Source organism: Polyodon spathula, chromosome 18, assembly GCF_017654505.1.
Source record: "Polyodon spathula isolate WHYD16114869_AA chromosome 18, ASM1765450v1, whole genome shotgun sequence".
NCBI lineage: Eukaryota > Metazoa > Chordata > Actinopteri > Acipenseriformes > Polyodontidae > Polyodon > Polyodon spathula.
Genome location: NC_054551.1, coordinates 26,361,496 through 26,380,449, shown reverse-complemented (window position 1 = coordinate 26,380,449; position 18,954 = coordinate 26,361,496). Strand labels below are relative to the sequence as shown.

Sequence of the window (18,954 nt, the reverse complement as noted above, 5' to 3'; positions counted from 1 at the left end):
TTATTTCTTAAAAAATAAGTACAAGACAGCCTTTAAAATAAAGTCAGCTGAGGATTTTCAGTTCTCAATGTGAGGTAATGGATATGAAGGCACTGAAGTGATTTCCTATGGGAGAGGGAGAGTTGTCATACTATCCTTCATTTTGAGTTCCTCATGGGTTGGTTGAAAATGCACATATGTGAATGAAAGCACTGTTTCGGAAAGCCAATAAATACTGCAAAACCTGCACAACAAATGAAGGAGTGTTTTTTTTCCGCATATATATTTGTGTCTGTCAGTGAAACATATTCAACCAATGTCTAATTTAACTTTCCTTTAAGAAATGCTGATACTCTATATTTTGTACAGCTGTCATTTTAGGTATGTGTCTTTGCAAGGTTACCGAAACTTGATATGCTGATTGTTTCCTTGAAAAAACAAAGGAAATAACAGGTTTGTTTATTGTACCAATAGTTCAAATACTGCAGTACTCCCTCCAGGGCAGATTACAAAAAACTAAAAAAACCTTGATAATAACATACAGTACTTCACTGTAAGAAAATGTTTAGGTATATCCAATGGGCAATTCTTTTAAGATGGTTTTCTACTAAGTCCCTTCCATTCAGCATAAGGGCATTTTCTGGGCTCTCTAAAATCTAACATTGCCCTAGGATTACATTTTAAATATGACATCACAATCCTTATACTGTAGCAACTTTAAAAACAAACATTATAACAAAACGCAGAATAACTGTGAGACAGACAGCGAAGTATTTATTTTATAATTTTTATTTATAACATTTATAATATTTTCATAATTTTTGTAATTTGGTACAAAAAAGCTGCTATAAGGATAGAGGCACCATGATTAAAATGTAGTTGCATTGTACATTTCAGCAGTTTATACAGCAACATTGTGCATAACAGCTGGTAAAGAAATAAGAGATGTCCTGTCTTAATTTGGGGTCTATTTACCCAATTTGGATCATTTGTGTATTTATAGAATTTAAGGATAATTTCTGCAACAAATAAAAACAAAATACTTATTTTTGTCACTTATGTTTGTTATTTTTATTATCAAGGAGTGAACAGCAGTCATTCAGACCTATACAAAGACTTCCCAAAAGCCACAGCAGTATCGCTTTACCTTCGCCTTGGAACACGACCACTTACAAGTCTGCAACTTTGCATGCCACTCAAGTCGACTTAATGACTTTAACAAGCTGCCAACACTAACACGCACACTGCTTTGAGGCTGCTGAGTGGGATTTAAAACGCCAACAGCTTGCATCTGATTTCTGGATGACAATATTACAGTGTCTGCAGTTATTATGTACTTGACCTTGGCAATTTCCTCAGAATGCTGAAGCATGTCCATACTGTGTCACTACAAAACTGCACCTTCTACTTTTGGGGATATTTAGAAAAATTAATCTGGAAGGGAGCTAGGTGGTGCAGTGCATTAATGCACCTTTGAAAATCGAGCTTAAGTGGAATGGATTTGGATAAAACCAAAAAAAAAACAAAAAAACAAATTTGGAACTGTGCAAGAGTGGCCCCGAACCGAAAGGCACCGCTGGTAGTTCAGGTCAAGAAGCTTTAGAGAAGCTTACATTACCCCTTCCAGACTGTCATTGTCCCTCACCTTTCAAACAATATTTTAGATGGGTTACACTAAATACAAATGTACTAGACTTTTTTTTTTTTTTTTATTCAAATAAAAACGTATTGGTTACATGGAATATTTCTGTGTAAGCGAAGTCAGGTTTAGAACAGCAGAACATGCCGCTATGGGTATTGCTTGCACAATATTTTACACCTCAGAGTGATTAGAATGTGTAAAAGCTGTGTCCCAGACAAAAACAACACCCCCACCCCCACCCTGAAATCCCATTTACAGACTGGTGGAGGAGGGGGAGGGAGGAATTGAAACAGAGAAAGCTTTTACTGAGGAACGATGATGTGAATAAGACCACAAGCTTAGTAGCCAGGGTTATAAACAAGAGGGGTACATCAGCATAACACAAAAGCATCAAGAAGCAGGGGCATTTAATTGTAGTTGATTTGGACAGACAACTACTCTAACATGTCACAAACGGTTGTTAAAAGTTTAATAAAGTGCCATGTGGTGGATGATATACAAGGAGCAGTGTAACTGTTTGTTGTATTGAATTGCAATGTAATGTACAAGACATTTTTGCACTACCAGGAATACAAATCACATGAGTCCCTTGTTTTACCTATTGGGTGGCATTGACAGAGCATTCAATTCACAAGCACCAATATATATATGATTTTTAAATAACAAAACCAGTTAACCCATTTACACTGGTTTCCTATTTTATATCAAATTCAGTATACATTATTAATATTTAATAAAATCAAATTACTGCTGTTGCTGCATTTTAAACTTGTGGTTAAAAGGTAACAAAAACAATCCAAGATATAAATAGAACACACATTTATCATAGTTTATTTTTGTTGCCGTTCATTGCAAGCTCAAACAGATCCAGCTTTTTTGTATTTGTTTCCTCCTCATTGCACAGTATCAGCAAGGGAATATACTGTCCGCAAACAGGAAACACATCTACAATAGAAAAAACAATGCCAGGAGATAGGCGTGCTGAACAAATTACAAGAACAAACAACACAGGAACTTGTTCACAATCGTTTATTAACATTACACTGATGTAAAGCAAAGTTATGTTCTTTTTTTTCAGAAGGTTAAATCTAATTGAATTGTTAATTAAGGCTGAACACCCTAATTCAGTCAGGCCTAGTTTTGATAAGGTGCATCCCAAGAGGGAGAAAACCAGGCTAGTATTGAACAAAGCTGCCTCTGGTCTGGCTGTTTCATACAGCTTTTGTCTCTAGTTTTTGTTTGTTTTTGAACCCAGCCCAGCAGTAAACATTTTATTGAGCACACTTTTTCCAAATGAACAAAACAGTTTATTGCTGTAGCTCTATTTAAGCAACACTTCATACTTATTTATAAACTTTTGTTTTTTTGTCTTCTGTTTTTTTTTAATGTATCATTCTTTATTTATAATCTTCTTTGAAATACTCCACTGGTCCACATGGTGCATTTGAATATTTTTCAACAATCTGAACCCATTTAATACCTACAACTAAATACACATGAAGTCATACCCCACTGCATAACACTTCCTACCCTATCTTGTTCCTTACACCCCAAACAAAAGTGTGGAACCTTCTTTTTTCTCTGTGCACTGTTTTCCAGGCCCTATTCACAAAACATTTACTTTTTTTCTTGTAATTTTAGTAATATAGAAATATATCAGTTTTTATGAAAAAAAGACATGCAATATATATCTAGACTGTTACTGTTTTCTGCCAACAGCAGTAATGAATATCACATTTCATTTCAGTCATATTTTGTGACTAGGCTTCTAGAATACAGTAATTCCTACTGGAAAACAACTTGTTGACCATAGTTTTTCATTAAAAATAGATTATTTGGTTGTTTGTATATAATTCCAGTTTTCAGAAATTATAGCACTTTCTTGAGAGGAAAGTTGAGATTAAATCCACCTTCTGCAAATCTTTACATTCACATTATGAAGGCCATTTGTGGTGTTGTGTGTTTATATTATTCTGCCAAGATAAGTGGATTTGGGGTACTTTTCCTTAAGGGTTGACCACTGTACAAAAAAATAATCTGACAAATGATACAGTAGCTTTCCAGAAAGGGAAAGCGTTTCCACCCGACAGATGCTCTCTACGTAGATAATCAGCACTTTCTTGATTCCCAAGATTCCTAGAAGGAGGGCTGATGCACACAGTGGGACACAGGTCCCTGGTCCATTGCACAAAACCTGCAACAAAACAGGAAAAAAAACAACGTGGGACATTAAAATAGACTGGCATCTCAGCCCACTGAATGGGAAGGCAAAGGCTAAACACAGACCGCCTCTCTACAGTGCAAGCCCTGTAGACGGGAGGCAAGTACGTGTCTTGTGCTCATGTCTGTACTATCATCTCATCCTCCACAATGTGGATATCCAGTACGACATCTTTAAAAGCAACCAAACAGCGAAGGCTTGCTTGTTTCTTCTTTACACAAATTGTTATAAAAGGACATTCTGGAGTGACAATAATTAGTGTGTCATTAAAAAAATAAACTGTCTTTAAACCCACCAATGGTTATGACACATTTGCCCTTTAGAAAAAGACAGAGGCAGATGCCATATTTGCCTTCATGATGCCAGTGGTGGGAATTTCACATTAGAATACGAGCACTTTCGAGTACTAAGGGCAAGCAATAAACAAAGATACCAATGCCAATGACCGGTAGGTAGGGAGCACAGTATTTGAGCATTCTGAAAAAAGTACCTACAGGTGTTTTCTAATTCAAGGATTTTTAAACTATGCTTCTACAAACCAAAATCCTAAATTTTAAAAAGAAACTGCAGAACAGATTTTTGGACAATTTGTGTCGAACAAAGAATAATGACAGTCGTGAAGGTATTTGAACTGTAAACTTCCTTCCCGACCAGAAAAGGCGCTGTGTAAGGCTGATTTTGTATATGTTCCACCTCGACTGGTGGACCCCACAGTCGGTGGAAACTGGAAGTCGGCCATCTTGTGGAAAGTGTGTCGCTTCAAGTACTCTAAACCAGGGTTTCCCAATCCTGGTCCTGGGGACCCACTGTCTCTGCTGCTTTTCATTAAGGGTTTAATTACTACATTGAACCCTTAGTTGAACTGATAATTTGCTTAATTAGACTCTTTTACTTGTTTTCAGCAGTAGTACAGCCCCTTACGCTGATGTTACTAACATGCCGGAGTGCTGTGTTTTCTTGTTTTGTTTGTGTTTTAGAGGACTGAGAGTTGCAGCAACATGCCCTGAGCCCCATCGTTCATGGCACAAGCACAACATGGACGCGAGCACCACTTTCCCGGGACCTACAGAACACAGTTTTGTGCACGGAAGATTGGGGTTTTGTTGTGTGTTTCGTTCGGGACTGCAACCTGCCGTATTGGCTTCACCTATGTTGTTGGTATAGGGGTGATTGTTTATTATTTGTTCAGTTTAAAATACATGTGGACGTTTTGCACTGGGAACATTGTCTGGACAGTCCTTTTTGTACAACACACCACTCGTACCTTGTCACAGGACTGAAAGACAATGATCTGCTTTGTCGGGCCTCACACAGATTCCTCACATACAGGTTGCGAAAGCTGGAATACACAGGAAAAGAGGCAGACCTTGGCAACAGGCCAGAATCTGCTTTATTAATCACAAAGTCTTTTTAAACGCCCATACAGCATTTACTGAACAATAGCAAGTGCACAAAACAGCAAGACCCTGTATATCACTCTATACCATAGATTGTTCTATAATAGAACCAATCATTCAAAATAAAGAAATACAAACACAACAAATAAGAAATCTATTCCTGAAATACATGGCTTACATAAAGCAAGACCTGGCAACACTAGAGAATTGAGCAGAGTAGAAAGTTGTCTTCACATAATTCTTGGTGAAGGCTTCATGCCTTTGCTTTGAGAAACTAGAAACCAACACCTCAGAATGACGCTGCACTAAAGCACTTTAAAGAACAGCCACCAATCCCACAGGGATACTGGTTTCAACATCAGCAAAAGGAAGATTAAAACTTCAGCAACTTGTTTGTTTAACAAGCTACTAATTATCTTCTGATTTTAAATTTTAATGTCAAGAGACAAACTGGCTCTCCTGTTGTAATGGTTCCAATCCATGGAGGGGTGGCTACATAAATCTCACTGCAGGGTGGTCTGTCCAGATCCCTGGGCAGGGCTAGAACATCATCAAACAGCTGGCAAAATAGTTTACATGTCTGGCAGCCTGGCACTAATGTTATTCGAAATCGTGTTAGCTCATAATTGGGAACAAACATTTAAATGAAGCAGGTGTAAAGTCGTACAAATATTTTTCTACCTACTTTACATTGTCAATGCTCCTTGTTATTTAGTAAATCTATCAGCTTAGGGTTGGTTTAGTGGTGTGGGGAAGATGTTTGTTTTAATCATCTGTTCTTCATGATTAGGACATGGAAAAGATATTAAAGGAAACTAATCTACAACTTCTGAAAGCCTCTAGCTACGTACAGATACTTCCATGCATCTTTAAGATTATCTGTTCAATCATCAAAATTATTTGGTCTGCCTGCCTAACCAGTTTGTACACTTAACCAGCAGTCACTAACAGACACCTAAACCACTAAAGTGAAACTATAAGACGGACTCTTAAAATAGTTTTCAGACTAGGTTGAAAAGACAATCCAAGATCGATTCCTAACCGATCTGACTATCCTTCAGACAGGTTCAAGACCTGCTGGGCAGTAAGTCTCAGATTGGTTTTACTTAAAGTCTGAACAGCCAAAAGTGGTCTACAGTGGTTTGCCTTTCCTAACACTGTGTGTAAGGCGCAAGCAGGTGAAATTGCCTACCTTTTTGGACTTCTTTATTATGGGTTACACTTTCAATGTCCTGTACGAAGCTTCTAACTTACATAAAAATACATTTTATTTACAAAATATCCCTGCATCTTCCTCTTTCACAGAGAAATAAAAGACTAAATATTCTGTAATATTTGTGTTGAGCAAAGAAGGCTGTGATGCATATTTTTATGGTGGCTCATTAAGGACAAGGAAAAATATGTTATCAATTTCATGTTTTTTTTTTTTTTTTTTTTTTTAAATAAATTCTCTCTATATATGATATAACAATTTTGATATTCTGAGATCATGACATAAATTTACTTGAACTATTAATTTATTTTCAGTTTATTTATCATTCTTTATATTTGTGACTTATTTCTACAAACATTTAAAAAAAAGTCACTAACGCAGCACATTTAAGATTCTTTTTTTTTTTGCCATGGAAATGAAAAGAAACAGTTTAGATTGATTAAATTTAAAATGTATGAACAGAACTGATCTGAGAGCACTTTTCAGAACAGTTTGGTTATAGTCGAAACACAGCTTTAGTACTGACCTCAATGTACTGGTGTTAATGTACTGAATGCTCCCTGGACTGACAAGATTCTAGACTCAAGCTTTAAAGTAATATACTGAGGGACAGCAGACCATTGTATTGCCACAAGTACTGCTCAGTACATATGGTTTAAAAAAGGTATGACATGAACTTCTATTGAAAGTCAACTGCCTGTATTTGAAGACAGGAGAGTAAACTGAATAAGCATTCATCACTTAGAAACTACTGCACACATATTTACTGAACCAAGAGTTCATGATAGAAAAATAATAGGCAAGCTTGACAAATAGTTTAGGAAGCCTTTCCACTTTGCCTGTGTTCAGATGAGATCTGTTTTGAAAAGAGCAAAATTTGTTTGAAAACTGTTTAGCCCCAAGTGTTCAAACCTGTCAATGTGTGGCACTAAGACACTGTTAACTGGAAACAACAGAATGTTAACAGTGACTATGCTGAAAAAAAAAAATTATGCAGCTAAAAACAGTGAAAGCAGGCTTTGATTTCCAGGGTTGTCTCAATGAACAAAATATAAAGACACATACAAAAATGGCATTTGTATTAGGATGTTCAAAAAAACCTTAATACATGCATGTACTTCATGGATAACATCAATTCAATCTTAATATTTTTTTGTTTATTTAACTGTACTTACACTTATGTCACCACACATGGCCATATGTTGTTTTGTTTTTTTCTGTAAGTGGACATTTTGCATAGCAAACAATGCTAGCCTCTGGATGAATATGGTTATATGAGTCTCTTACTTGTGTAGTTTTCTCTTCAAACTGTGAAAGGGGGTAAGAACATTATTTATTATCCTACGTATCTGTATTTCTAAGCTAAGTCACAGATTTATAAAGCTTACCAGCACAATGCTGGCCTCCTCCTACGACAGTAGTATTTATGCTAGACCCTCCTTGTATGTTGGGGCTCAGCTCATAAACCAAGCAGGAACATTCCTGACATGCTTGCACTGTCAGTGCTGCAGTTTATAACCTGGCTGCTGGCTGCCTGCTTGCCTGGCTTGCATGGCATTCTCTCCAAGGTGGGGCTGGAAAGCTCTGTAGCATTCTACATCCTACCATCCCTTGTCAGTACACAGTCCCTGTGTTTAAGTGACAAATATATTAAGAATACATTAGAGACAAGGAAAAGAAGGTATTCTGAATTATGAGTTTCTGCAATAAACTTCACCTAAGTTACAGCTGAAAGCAAAATTGTTATATATTAAAAAAATATATATATGTCCTGGACTCGACAAGCCTGCATTTTGGTGATCTTTGTCCTCTCAATGTATTAATGTGTTAAAACACACTAAAAATAAATGAATTGTGAATGAGACTGCTCTAATCTAGTCAGTTCTGTAATGCTGTATGATGAAACACAGAAAAATTACAGAAGGAAGGGGCAAAATCCTCAGTCTTCACAAGGAATCAAGCCGATACAACCCACATTTGAATTCTGAAACCCGGTAAGTTCATTATGTCATTCAATAGCCATTGTTTCTCTATAACATATGACTCCACTAGCAATTTTTTCCAGACAAGGAAAATTCAAACTTCTCTAGCACCTTCCACAGTAAAATATATCCAGCTTCCCTTCTTGGTAGGGAGTTATTCCAAGTTGAACTCAGTTATTGTCTGCAGCCCACACTCTTGGAATTCAATGTGCAGCCATGGGCTAAGCAATAAAACCAGACATAAAAAAACAACCCAAAAACTGTTACCAATTTGAAAAGTAGTGAAGTAAATTTTGCCAAAAAATAATAATTATTTTAATTAGCACATACTCAATTTAAATGTCTTCATTTATTCTATTGCATGGCTTTCAACAGGGGAAACATTATTTTTTATTTTGTTAAGAACTGATTATCCCACACAATAAAAAGCATGTCTCTAATATGAACCCTTCATTAACTATAACTGCAGAGTCGCTTCACACCTATAACTTATGGGTACACTATTGATTCAATTGTAGTCAGAAGTTAATAGCCAACTTAGGGCATTATATAGAAGAAGTAGAATTCCACTTATAGAAGAAGTAGAATTCTTCGGTCCTCCAATCAATTCTACTGTGTACCATATTGCTTAATCATTTGAGTAGATTTGTTTGTTTTTATTATAGTTTATTAACACATCATTATTTAATACAAGATCAATTTGATCAACTGGCTGAATACAGCAAATAGAACATAACGACTTATCTGAATCAAACTGAGTTTTAATACTCAGCAAGATCCAGGCTATCTATCCTCTACAGATCCCTGGGACAACCAGGATTCATGGCACTCGTGCTTATGGCCATATACTTCCTAGAGATTGATCTATTGCCTGGATTAAAAACAATTCCAATAAGTGTTTTCTTCAGGAATACTGTTTTCAGAATCATCTCAAATGTAACTGTTTTATAGATACAATAAAAGAAGGTTTTAGATATTTATTGTTTTCTTAAAATGCTTATGAGTGAATTGTTGCATGGATTGCTAACTCCTTGCAAAATAAAAGCTAAAGCCTCTTTTACACTGGCACTCCTACCCGGGTCCCGACCCGGGTTCTGGCTACCCGGGTTACAATTCTGCGTAGTGTGAAACCACGTACCAGGGTCGTACACGGGTGACTGGTCCCGGCGACCCACCTCAGGACGTGGGTTGACAAGCTTTGACCCGGGCTGAGCAAGAATGCATGACAGCCATTCGTAAGCTGACAAAATAACAAGCGCGACTGCATGAAGGTTTCACTTCTGCAAGGAATATTTCTGTTTATTCTGTTCAGCTGTATTTGTGTTGCTTGAGACACACCATGAGCTAGACTGCAGCAGGGATGAAGAAACGTTTGCTCTAATCAACATTTGGGTTGATCCAGAGAAGCTTGGATGGAAACGTCACTAACAAGCTGTTTCTGGAGCACTGATACGCACATTGAGTACTTGAGTCTGTAATAAAGCAGTGTGAAATCGTGTAGCCAACCTGCATGACACAGAGTCCTAATCCGGATCGAGCATGCCAGTATGAAAAGGGGCTTTAGTTAGCCATTTTCCCCAGTGCTGTTTGTAATGTATTTATACAGTTATATTTACATAGTACATTTTTATAATGGTCCACTGGAAATGCAAGATTTGTACTTTCCTTCTAAAAAAAATACCATTACAATACTGAGATTCCTCTGAATGCAGCAGCTCTTCCTCCCTTTGTTTAAAGGTCAACAAGAAGCATATTCTATGGGTAGCAAAAACCTTTCACATGCAATACTATGTAATTTTTTAAATTTAAGTTAGTCTTAAATTCACATATTAAATAGATTTCTTTACCTTATTAAGTAGCCAATGACTAGTTAAAAAATTGAAGGCAACCAATTATGACAAGCAGTTTTGCTGACATAGCCTATGCCCTTTGAGAGCCTGATGAATTTAGTATGTGATCTCATTGAAATGCCCATATATGGCAAAAGTCTGGGAATGCTGAGCTCCCTACTCACTTGTCTGCCATTTATTCCCACTCATTCCACTCTGGAATGTACCACATATTTTGAACAGCTGTGTAGCTGGCTTTCACTATGCACAATTTTGGTAAAAACTAATAAAGCTACAATGTGCTTATTAAAAAAAATAGGCCTGTACATTAAATAAAGCTCAGGAAAAATGCAGGCTACATAAATAGATGTGTGTCTTCTGCCCAAAACCTGTGTGTGTGTGTGAAAGCACGGTTCTTTGGGTGCCTCTCATTTTTCTACAATGTGATCTTTTAACCTCTTTCAAATGGCAACTTAAATACAGTTCTGCTAGATGAGCAGTTGAAATGCCAGTATGCAAGATGGTGATACAAAGAGAGGAGTGGTATAATACCTGCAGTGCCCCAACCATGATGGATAATATATCCTCAAGGTTTAAAAAGGTGACTTGACAGTGTGTGTAAGTCTGAGACTGTCCGAGTTAGAAGGAATACCTTTTCGCTTAATGTTTACTGCTAAGATACCAGAGAGAGAGAGAGAGAGAGAGAGGTTCTCTTAAAGTGTCAGTAAATCCTAGCTGTTAGTTAAACAAGAATGAAAACACACAATATAGAGTGCTGCTCCATCTCCTGGTTTATTAAATTAGCCCCTGGCTTCTGGCCAAGTGCCCGGTGAAGCCCTGCAATATCCTGTAAATGTGGCCTTTCAATGCTGGTCCCTCTCCTAAAAATCCCATGAGACATCAGACTAGCCCTTTAAAGTGCTGATTCCTTAAGGCAAGGCTTTAAAGGTCTTGCTTCCTCTTTGTACTTCCATAGAAGGCATTGCTGCATTAAATCCCAGGATTAGGATTAGAAAGCAGTTAAGTGCTCAGCCCAATCAAACTGAACTCCTGTCTGAAGGTTTTACTGATAAGGGCTGTGCGTAACAAATCAAGTTTTAGTTACAGTTTAGTTCCTCGCTATTCTATGTTGTGTGAGAGGGGATGACCAAGGGGATCTGTGGTGGGGTGTTCTGCCTTATATATATATATATATATATATATATATATATATATATATATATATATATATATATATATATAATATTATTATTATTATTATTATTATTATTATTATTATTATTATTATTATTATTATTGTTTTGTGTATTTATTTGCACTATGCATTATTGTTATGATTTGTGTATATAGAGGAAGACATCTGTTATTGTAACTGCTGGGTTTTGTTTTGTGTTTATAAATGTTTGTCGGCAGGGAAGGGGATAAGAGAGTTCAGACTCACCTGTGGAGAAGGTTGGAGGAGAGAGAAAGAAAGCAAAGAGATGATTGCTACTGGTGTCAGTGTTGCTGAAGGTATTAGTTTGTCCAGTTTATTAGTATCTTGGTTTTGTTTGGCCCACGTGCCTTTTCATGTTGTGTTTAAGAATCTGTTTTGTTTGGTTTACTTTAAATATTCTTTAATAAAGACACTGCTATGGCAGTTTAAGCCCTGCATTTGCCTGTGTGTCCGTACTGCTTCCTGGCCTGTGACGTCACCACTACAGCCATCATTGGCATAGGATTACAATACAGTACATGGGGTCCCGTAGGACCCAAGGGGCATTCCTACCCCATGCCACTTTCAGGTAAACTGTACACTTGCTGTTATGTCTATGCAAATCCCCCCCCCAGCAGACTTTTAAACTAAGGAATGGTTCACTTCACGACTCACTAACTTTTGTAATAGGAAAGTTAGAAACTTAGTGATTTTACCAGCTGGTTTCACAGACCCTGATTAACCCTAACCCTTGAACTACCTACTTTATTGTTAACTCAGGTATGGTAATCCGACCTTCAAGTGTTCCCGAACCAAGTTTCACAATCCTCAAGCACAACTACGCCTTTGCAAAACATCACTATATGACAGTGATTTGAGTATGACTGTGTTAACTACAGTAGGCTGATGCAAATTGAGCAACTCTTTTTTTTTTAAATAAATGTAAATGCAGTTTCATGATATTGAGGTATTTGGTCACTAAAATAATAGCCGTGTGTGAGCTCTTCTAGTTATTGGAGGTATGTGCAAGCACCAACACTATATCACTGTTGCTGAGGATGTGTATCTCCAGAAGAGCTAAATGATTCACCAAACTTTGCATTCAAGAACAAATTCCAGGAGGTTTTAACCTATGGCTACCTGTGTTACACAATGTAAACAGGCTGCTTCAACAGCAAAATTGTCAACGAAAAAAAACACGTTCATTATTTGTAGAAATTCATGTTGTGAGGTAATACTAATTAATGTGTAAGAAATGGATTCCATATTAGGCATTTTAAAGTGATTTATGACTCATGTTTAATGAGCTATTTTAATTGGTCTGTTTATAACTCAGCATTCCTTCAAATCGCAAAGATGGTCAACTGCCAGACCTTTTCACAGTCATTTAACTACTTTGTTTTTTTATATAAATTTGGCAATGTGATATTCAAATATACCTTCAAATGCAGGGTCCCATGCGGTTTTAAAAATATTTTTTACATATTTAAGAAAGCTGTTACCTTATAAACCCATGTAACTGTAGGTGCTTCCCTGTCAAATTCATCTGTAAACCAAAAACACAATTTGGAAAAAGTGATCCTTTTTTAATCTCTTCCAAGGAGTAGCAGGGAAATGCTGACAGTATAATATTGTGACATATAAGCTTGTCTCCCTACAAAGAAAACTATATCTGGGGAATTTTGATAAAACAGAAGGCACCGAAAGCAAAACACTGAGTAAAAAATGTTAGCCCTGACATTGTAGTTAGGTAAACTGCCTCCCCACCACCTATCTATTAGAGTCACGAAAGCAAACACATCAAGAGCTGTTTAAAATGTATACTGTCTTAGTTATAGATTTAAATCAAAGATGTTCTCCACACACTATTGCACAACACATATGGTTTGAGTAGTTTCCATTGGTATACAGCCAGAAACTGAAATAACAGAAACTCCGTAAAGTGCATAACAATAAACAAAACTTTTTCACAGCAGTAAAATTGCAGAGTTTGATCTCTATTCTATGGTTATTTTGTGCCTCCTAAATTAAATTATTTTTGCTTGATTTTCTTTTACTTTCTATTTTTATTTTATTTTAGAGGCAAGGGCTTGGACTGTCCAAACATTTAAGCACCTCCAACACAGAAGACTAGAGGCTGTAAAACTTTCAGAGATAGAATGAAAACATTCTGCTAACTAGTACATACCAAATCTGGCTTCAGCTTGAAGACTAGAGGTACAGAGTAGAGCAGGGAATATAAAGTCGTCAGCACCGAAGAACTCCATGACTGTTGGACCTCTCGGCTTCTAGGGATTCGCTGAATAGTAAACTGGAAAAAAAAAGACATTTTTATTAACAGGGGTCACTACTGAAACATATTGAAAAAATAAATAAAATCAGCGGTTATATTTGCCAAAGATTTTGTATTAACTTGCCTGCAGCCCCAGTAAGCAAGCCTTGCCCTAAATCAGTTGTGCTCAAAGTAGGAAAGTGCACAGTCTAGTGGTACATTCTATGAGTACATCTAGGATTTTATTCAATGTAACTTAATTTGGGAAAAATAATGTTTGGGGAATAACTATTCAAACTGTACACAGACCCAACATTTATTTTAATTACAAAAAAAGTGGTTAAATTTAGACTGTTTATTAATCTATGTTTTTCACCAGTGGCTAGCTTTGATGCTGAAAACTGATAATGTATTATGGTACATGATATTGTAGTAGTGAGGTAGTCATCTCAGATTCAGATCACTTTAAGTAGGCAATAACCAGATTAATCTCACAGCAAAGGCATGGCATTAATGAATTCTTTGGATGATTTACAAACTCTGCTGCATACAAAAGCTTAATTGATCCTACACCTTTAATATTGAATACACAATGAAATGAACTGAAGGAAATTCTCCTGCGAGAAAGCATGAAGATGCTTTGATGCATGAAAACAGGTCTCGGTTTCTTGTCTGTGCATGTTCATTGTCACATTGTGTAAAGGTGGATTAATAAAACAGTGCTTATGGATGGATGTCAGCAAAGTGAGCATCCCAGATCTTGTCTCATCATCCTCAATACTTTTTCTATGGGAAACTGCTACTGCTCACACGGACGACTATATAATAAAAAAAAAAGGAAAAAAATCACTGCTCTGACATTATAAAAGCTTCAGGGTGGTAGATGAATCAATTCAAGCTACCACTATTTTTTTTTTATTTTTTATTATTAAATATGAGTGGCTACCATGATATTTTATATGGGTATGGGCCATAAACAATGTTATTTTGTTTAGTATTGAAAGGTAAAATTCAAATGATCACTGTTAATTTGCAAAGCTCCGTAAATCTTCATTAAAAAAAAACAAAAAAAAAACGTTTTATCTAAAACTGGATAGACAAACAAATCTCATGTCTCCTTACACTAGCACAAGTATATTTTTCAATCGCGATCATTCAAAACACCCAACTATCATAACAAAACAGAGGCAATGCACAATGTTGAATCAGTGCGAAGATGACCCTCAGTTCCTGTCTAGAATTACTTTACACTTCATCAGTTTTCATGCCTTCCCTACTTAGTTTATTTTGTAATTCTGCTTACCTGTCGTGTTGTGCCTTTTTCTTTCTGAGAATTTTCAAGGGTGCGGATTTTATCTTCACTCATTTTGTCGGTGTCAGCGATGACATAATGTCTTGGAGAGTAGGACCGGGAAAGAGACTCCATCAATCTGAGAATTTCAGTTGTGTGTCCTCCTAACACAAGCAAACAAAAAATGCATCCGTTTATTGGTATACATTCCCTATTAAACATTGCAAAAAAAAAATTAAATCGGATGGGACCAATGTGTATATGGCTTATTTATTAACTGCCATGCTGCAGTTATTCAATACACTACACACTACGTGCATTTACTGCAGCTTGAAAGTATAAATAGAAAAAAAGGAAGAGGCGAACTTCTGCATATTTACATTGTGGGTAATTCCACCTCAAGTAGCACCAAATCCAAAGAATTGATAGCCTGTGTGTCACAGATTAACTGTTTTAGCCAAGTGGTTTGCAGGGTATGTGCCCTTGAAATTTGAACTCTCAGAATCTCCTGAACTAACTTTATATAGGCCTACAGAAGGTCAAATTTGTAAGTGCCCATATTATAATTTCTTATATAATTTGAAAAAAATAAATAAGAATACGGTATATAGTGTCGATTTATTAATGTGCGTACAGTACGGGCAAAGCTGTTTACACCAATGCTAACTCCGTGTACACACACAGCCATGGTTAAATACGTATGACAACAGGTACGTTTTCCGTTTAAGAAAATTAATTCCAAGCATGGTTTCAACACGTTAAGCTGCTTAGATATACTATTCTAAAAATTAGCAATTAATTGTGAGGTCATTGAAGCTTTATGATGCATCCAACCGAAAAGTGGATCTGTTACAAATTCATTCACTGGCAATTTGTATTGTGCTTCCTACTTGATGGAGCGGAGGTTTTGATCCTTACCCGATCCTGCAACCACGAGCACACTGACCGCGCCTTTCTTTCCTGGTTTGTATTCTGCATTGTTCCGAAGAACAAGAAACAACCTCACAATGCAAATCAAAAATGTGATCAAAAGTCCGATTATAGAGCCTAAAATAACACCCATTTTATCACAGCAACCAAAAACATCAAAACTACGGCGACGCATTTAGGCCAAGAAAGTAGAACGTTTCGCAGGACGGCTTCCTCGGTATGTTTCTGTATTTGCTGTTCAAATCAAGTCCAGTCGGTTGCATCTAGAATTACAACATTTTGCAGGATAAAAATATATATATATATATCAGCGAAGTCATATATATCCACTATCTAAAATATATCGGGTTCTAAGGTGACCAGTGACCAGATTTTAAGCCCAAGACTGGGACAGTAGGGAAACATTGTTAATAACCTCAGGAAGCTCTAGGGGTTTTGTTTTCACTTTGAAGATGTTTGATCTAAGGTCATATTGAAAGTTCATAGAATCTATTCACATAAATATTAAATTTATTACCATTTAATATGCCATAGTATGTGTTCTGTATATTTTTTCTTACTGCGGTGTCTGCTTGGGTTAATAGATTCAGCACTACCATAATTTTCTTTTTCAGCCACTTTCTACTATTAAACAAGACTCGTACATAGATGATGTGGTGGAAAGCTTAAAGGCGACGACATGTGTTAAATATTCTATTTTGACTGTATGCAGTAAACGAAGCCCACTGTATCATCCATAAGCTTCCCCACCTTTTCAGCTTCCCCACCTTTTCATAGATAAGCTTCCCTGATTACACAAAATTTCCTTCTAAAGTATTTTTTAGTATGGCAAATAGTAAACCAATAGGCAAACCCTTTAAGTTTGTTTGAACAGTTGTATTTCCAAATTCCCCCCTTTAACATGCTGTAAGGCATTCCTTAAAATGGTTAAAAACGTGTTAATTACATGATGAAAGCGTCTTCTGACCTTCTCAATTAGATAACTGCACATTTTACGAAGGCTAATTTCTATTTTGGTCATAGCTTTAGTCACATCGAGTATCGTTGTATTGTTATATACGGTAGTAACACAGCAGCCTGCATGAAAATGTAATAAATATAATATTTAGGGGGGAGGTTGGCAGAATGAAATGTGTGTCCCAAGAAAAATTCTGGGCACACTAGGATCAGTGTTCACAAAGCAGGAAATTCCCGTCCAAAACACGACATCTGGACACTTTAGGTATATATAGTCCAGTGGTCCTCAAAGTGGTGTTCGCGTCAAATTCTTGCCCGCGAAGCCTGGCAATCGTGACGGCGGCGGGTCGTAGCGTGGAAAAATAAATAAAGCTTTAAACACGTTTTCCAACAAAAGCGTCACAGCAGTCTGTTGACAGTGCTGCTCCCTTATGCTGTGCTTGTACGTACTCAACACATTTTTTTCCTGAAGGCCCACTGTGATACGATCAACCAATTGAATATCTGCATTCGCTCTGCGGTAGCCCAATCAGAAGTTAGCTGGGTGGGACATAAACTGTCTGTTTCAGTTGCAGGTACTGACAGTAAGTTTAACCAATAAGGGAGTCAAATGTCTGCCAAGTTTTACGCAGCTGTCCAATCATAAAAAAGCAGAGGCTGTTCACGGTATTTTGTATGAAGATTGAAGCCAATAGGAAAGTGAGAATCTGACAGCTGTCCAATCATTCGTGAGCAGAGGCAGAGTATTAATGTGCCGGTTAAGCACTGAATTTCGCTGACTGTTAACTGAGAAAAATAATACATTTCAGCATTTAGAATTTAATTTAATTTAGGGAAACACCGTGGTTGATTTAGTTACAAATCCACTTTCTCTGAATAATTGTACTGGAATTGCGCGATCTTTAAAACAGAGTAGTGTTGACAAATTTGCCAAATGGAAACAAAGCGAGACGCTATCTATATATCTATACCTGTTTTATTTTAGTTTATTAGTGGTTATCTGTGTAAACATGCTATTTAAAAATATTTGTATTGCGTATTTTATGTAAATTATTTAGAACCCGGGACCTCTCGCACTAAAGAGGCGGCACCTTTGCAGAGAGCGTGTGTGCGTGTGTGCGTGTGCGTGTGTGTGTGTGTGTGTGTGTGTGTGTGTGTATATATATATATATATATATATATATATATATATATATATATCCGCGATATACATCAATACTAACAACTATATTGAACGACATACTGCAGTCACCGGTACATGAGGTCTTCATACAGTATGTAATAAATAAAATAAACATTTGATTGCAACCATGTAGATGTTAAGACTGATTGATTGGTACAGTTGATTAATCTGTCTCTCTCTTACCATTCTAGATCTGCTCTGCCTCTAGGTCAGTCTTTTTTGAGCTCAAACTTAATAAATCCTTGGGGATGTGTGTGTGTGTGTGCTTAATCCCTGGCCTAGAATAGTATTTGTCAATCATTGTCCTGCAAAAAACAAGTTAAGTAAGTGTTTTGAACACAGTAGCTTTTGTGCAATGTGCAGATGTACCCCACATGTTTATCACATGTATTCACCACCCTGTTGGAGATTCCAGGAATCCCCTGTACAGCCTGATTTATACTTTTCAGAGCTGCTAGTACAGATGGTTATGCTGCCTAAGTAAAAAAATATAGTCAGTTTTAAACAGATTGCTCATTAAAATAATTACAATTTCTCTTTATTTCACTATCTGACACATCAGAGGAATTGTGAAAACTTGACAGTTAGTAAAGGTCCTTATAATTTACTTTCAACATGGCCTAACTGTGGAAAAAAAGGAACTTGTGAATTACGGAATTATTACATTATTATTAGTGATCTGATTAGCTGGCCTGTCATGTCTGCGGAACTCAGAATTGTGACTGAAACTTGCAACAGGGGGATACTGCTTTTATAAATTGCAACCACATTTCAGGGATGCTATGTGCACAATCAGCATGGGAGGCAAGGCACATTTACATAAATGATTGCAGATGTTTTTAATGATCGGTCCCACCCCTGTA

General features: G+C 36.7%; 1 protein-coding gene across 2 annotated transcripts; it reads right to left on the bottom strand.

Moving 5' to 3' along the window:
• Window positions 1-814: 814 nt before the first annotated feature.
• On the bottom strand, window positions 815-16,182 carry LOC121330693 (UDP-N-acetylglucosamine transferase subunit ALG14 homolog). Of its 2 annotated transcripts, XM_041277420.1 has the most exons (5): window positions 15,940-16,182; window positions 15,034-15,185; window positions 13,647-13,769; window positions 12,961-13,004; window positions 3,673-3,815 (listed from the first exon to the last, which is right to left on the bottom strand). In XM_041277420.1, the coding sequence occupies exons 1-5, from the start codon at window positions 16,124-16,126 to the stop codon at window positions 3,758-3,760; spliced, it is 564 nt and encodes a 187-aa protein (XP_041133354.1). In that variant the 5' UTR covers window positions 16,127-16,182; the 3' UTR covers window positions 3,673-3,757. The 2 variants fall into 2 exon arrangements, with proteins under 2 accessions (XP_041133353.1, XP_041133354.1); XM_041277419.1 differs by lacking the exon at window positions 12,961-13,004 and having other exon boundaries at window positions 815-3,815; window positions 15,940-16,175.
• Window positions 16,183-18,954: the final 2,772 nt, after the last annotated feature.

Coding starts and splice junctions, on each gene's coding strand:
- LOC121330693 (XM_041277419.1), bottom strand. CDS start 16,126: ATGCGTCGCCGTAGTTTTGATGTTTTTGGTTGCTGTGATAAAATGGGT. Junction 15,186..15,939: donor GCTCGTGGTTGCAGGATCGG/GTAAGGATCAAA, acceptor TGCTTGTGTTAG/GAGGACACACAACTGAAATT. Junction 3,816..13,646: donor TCAAGCTGAAGCCAGATTTG/GTATGTACTAGT, acceptor GTTTTGTTGCAG/GTTTTGTGCAATGGACCAGG.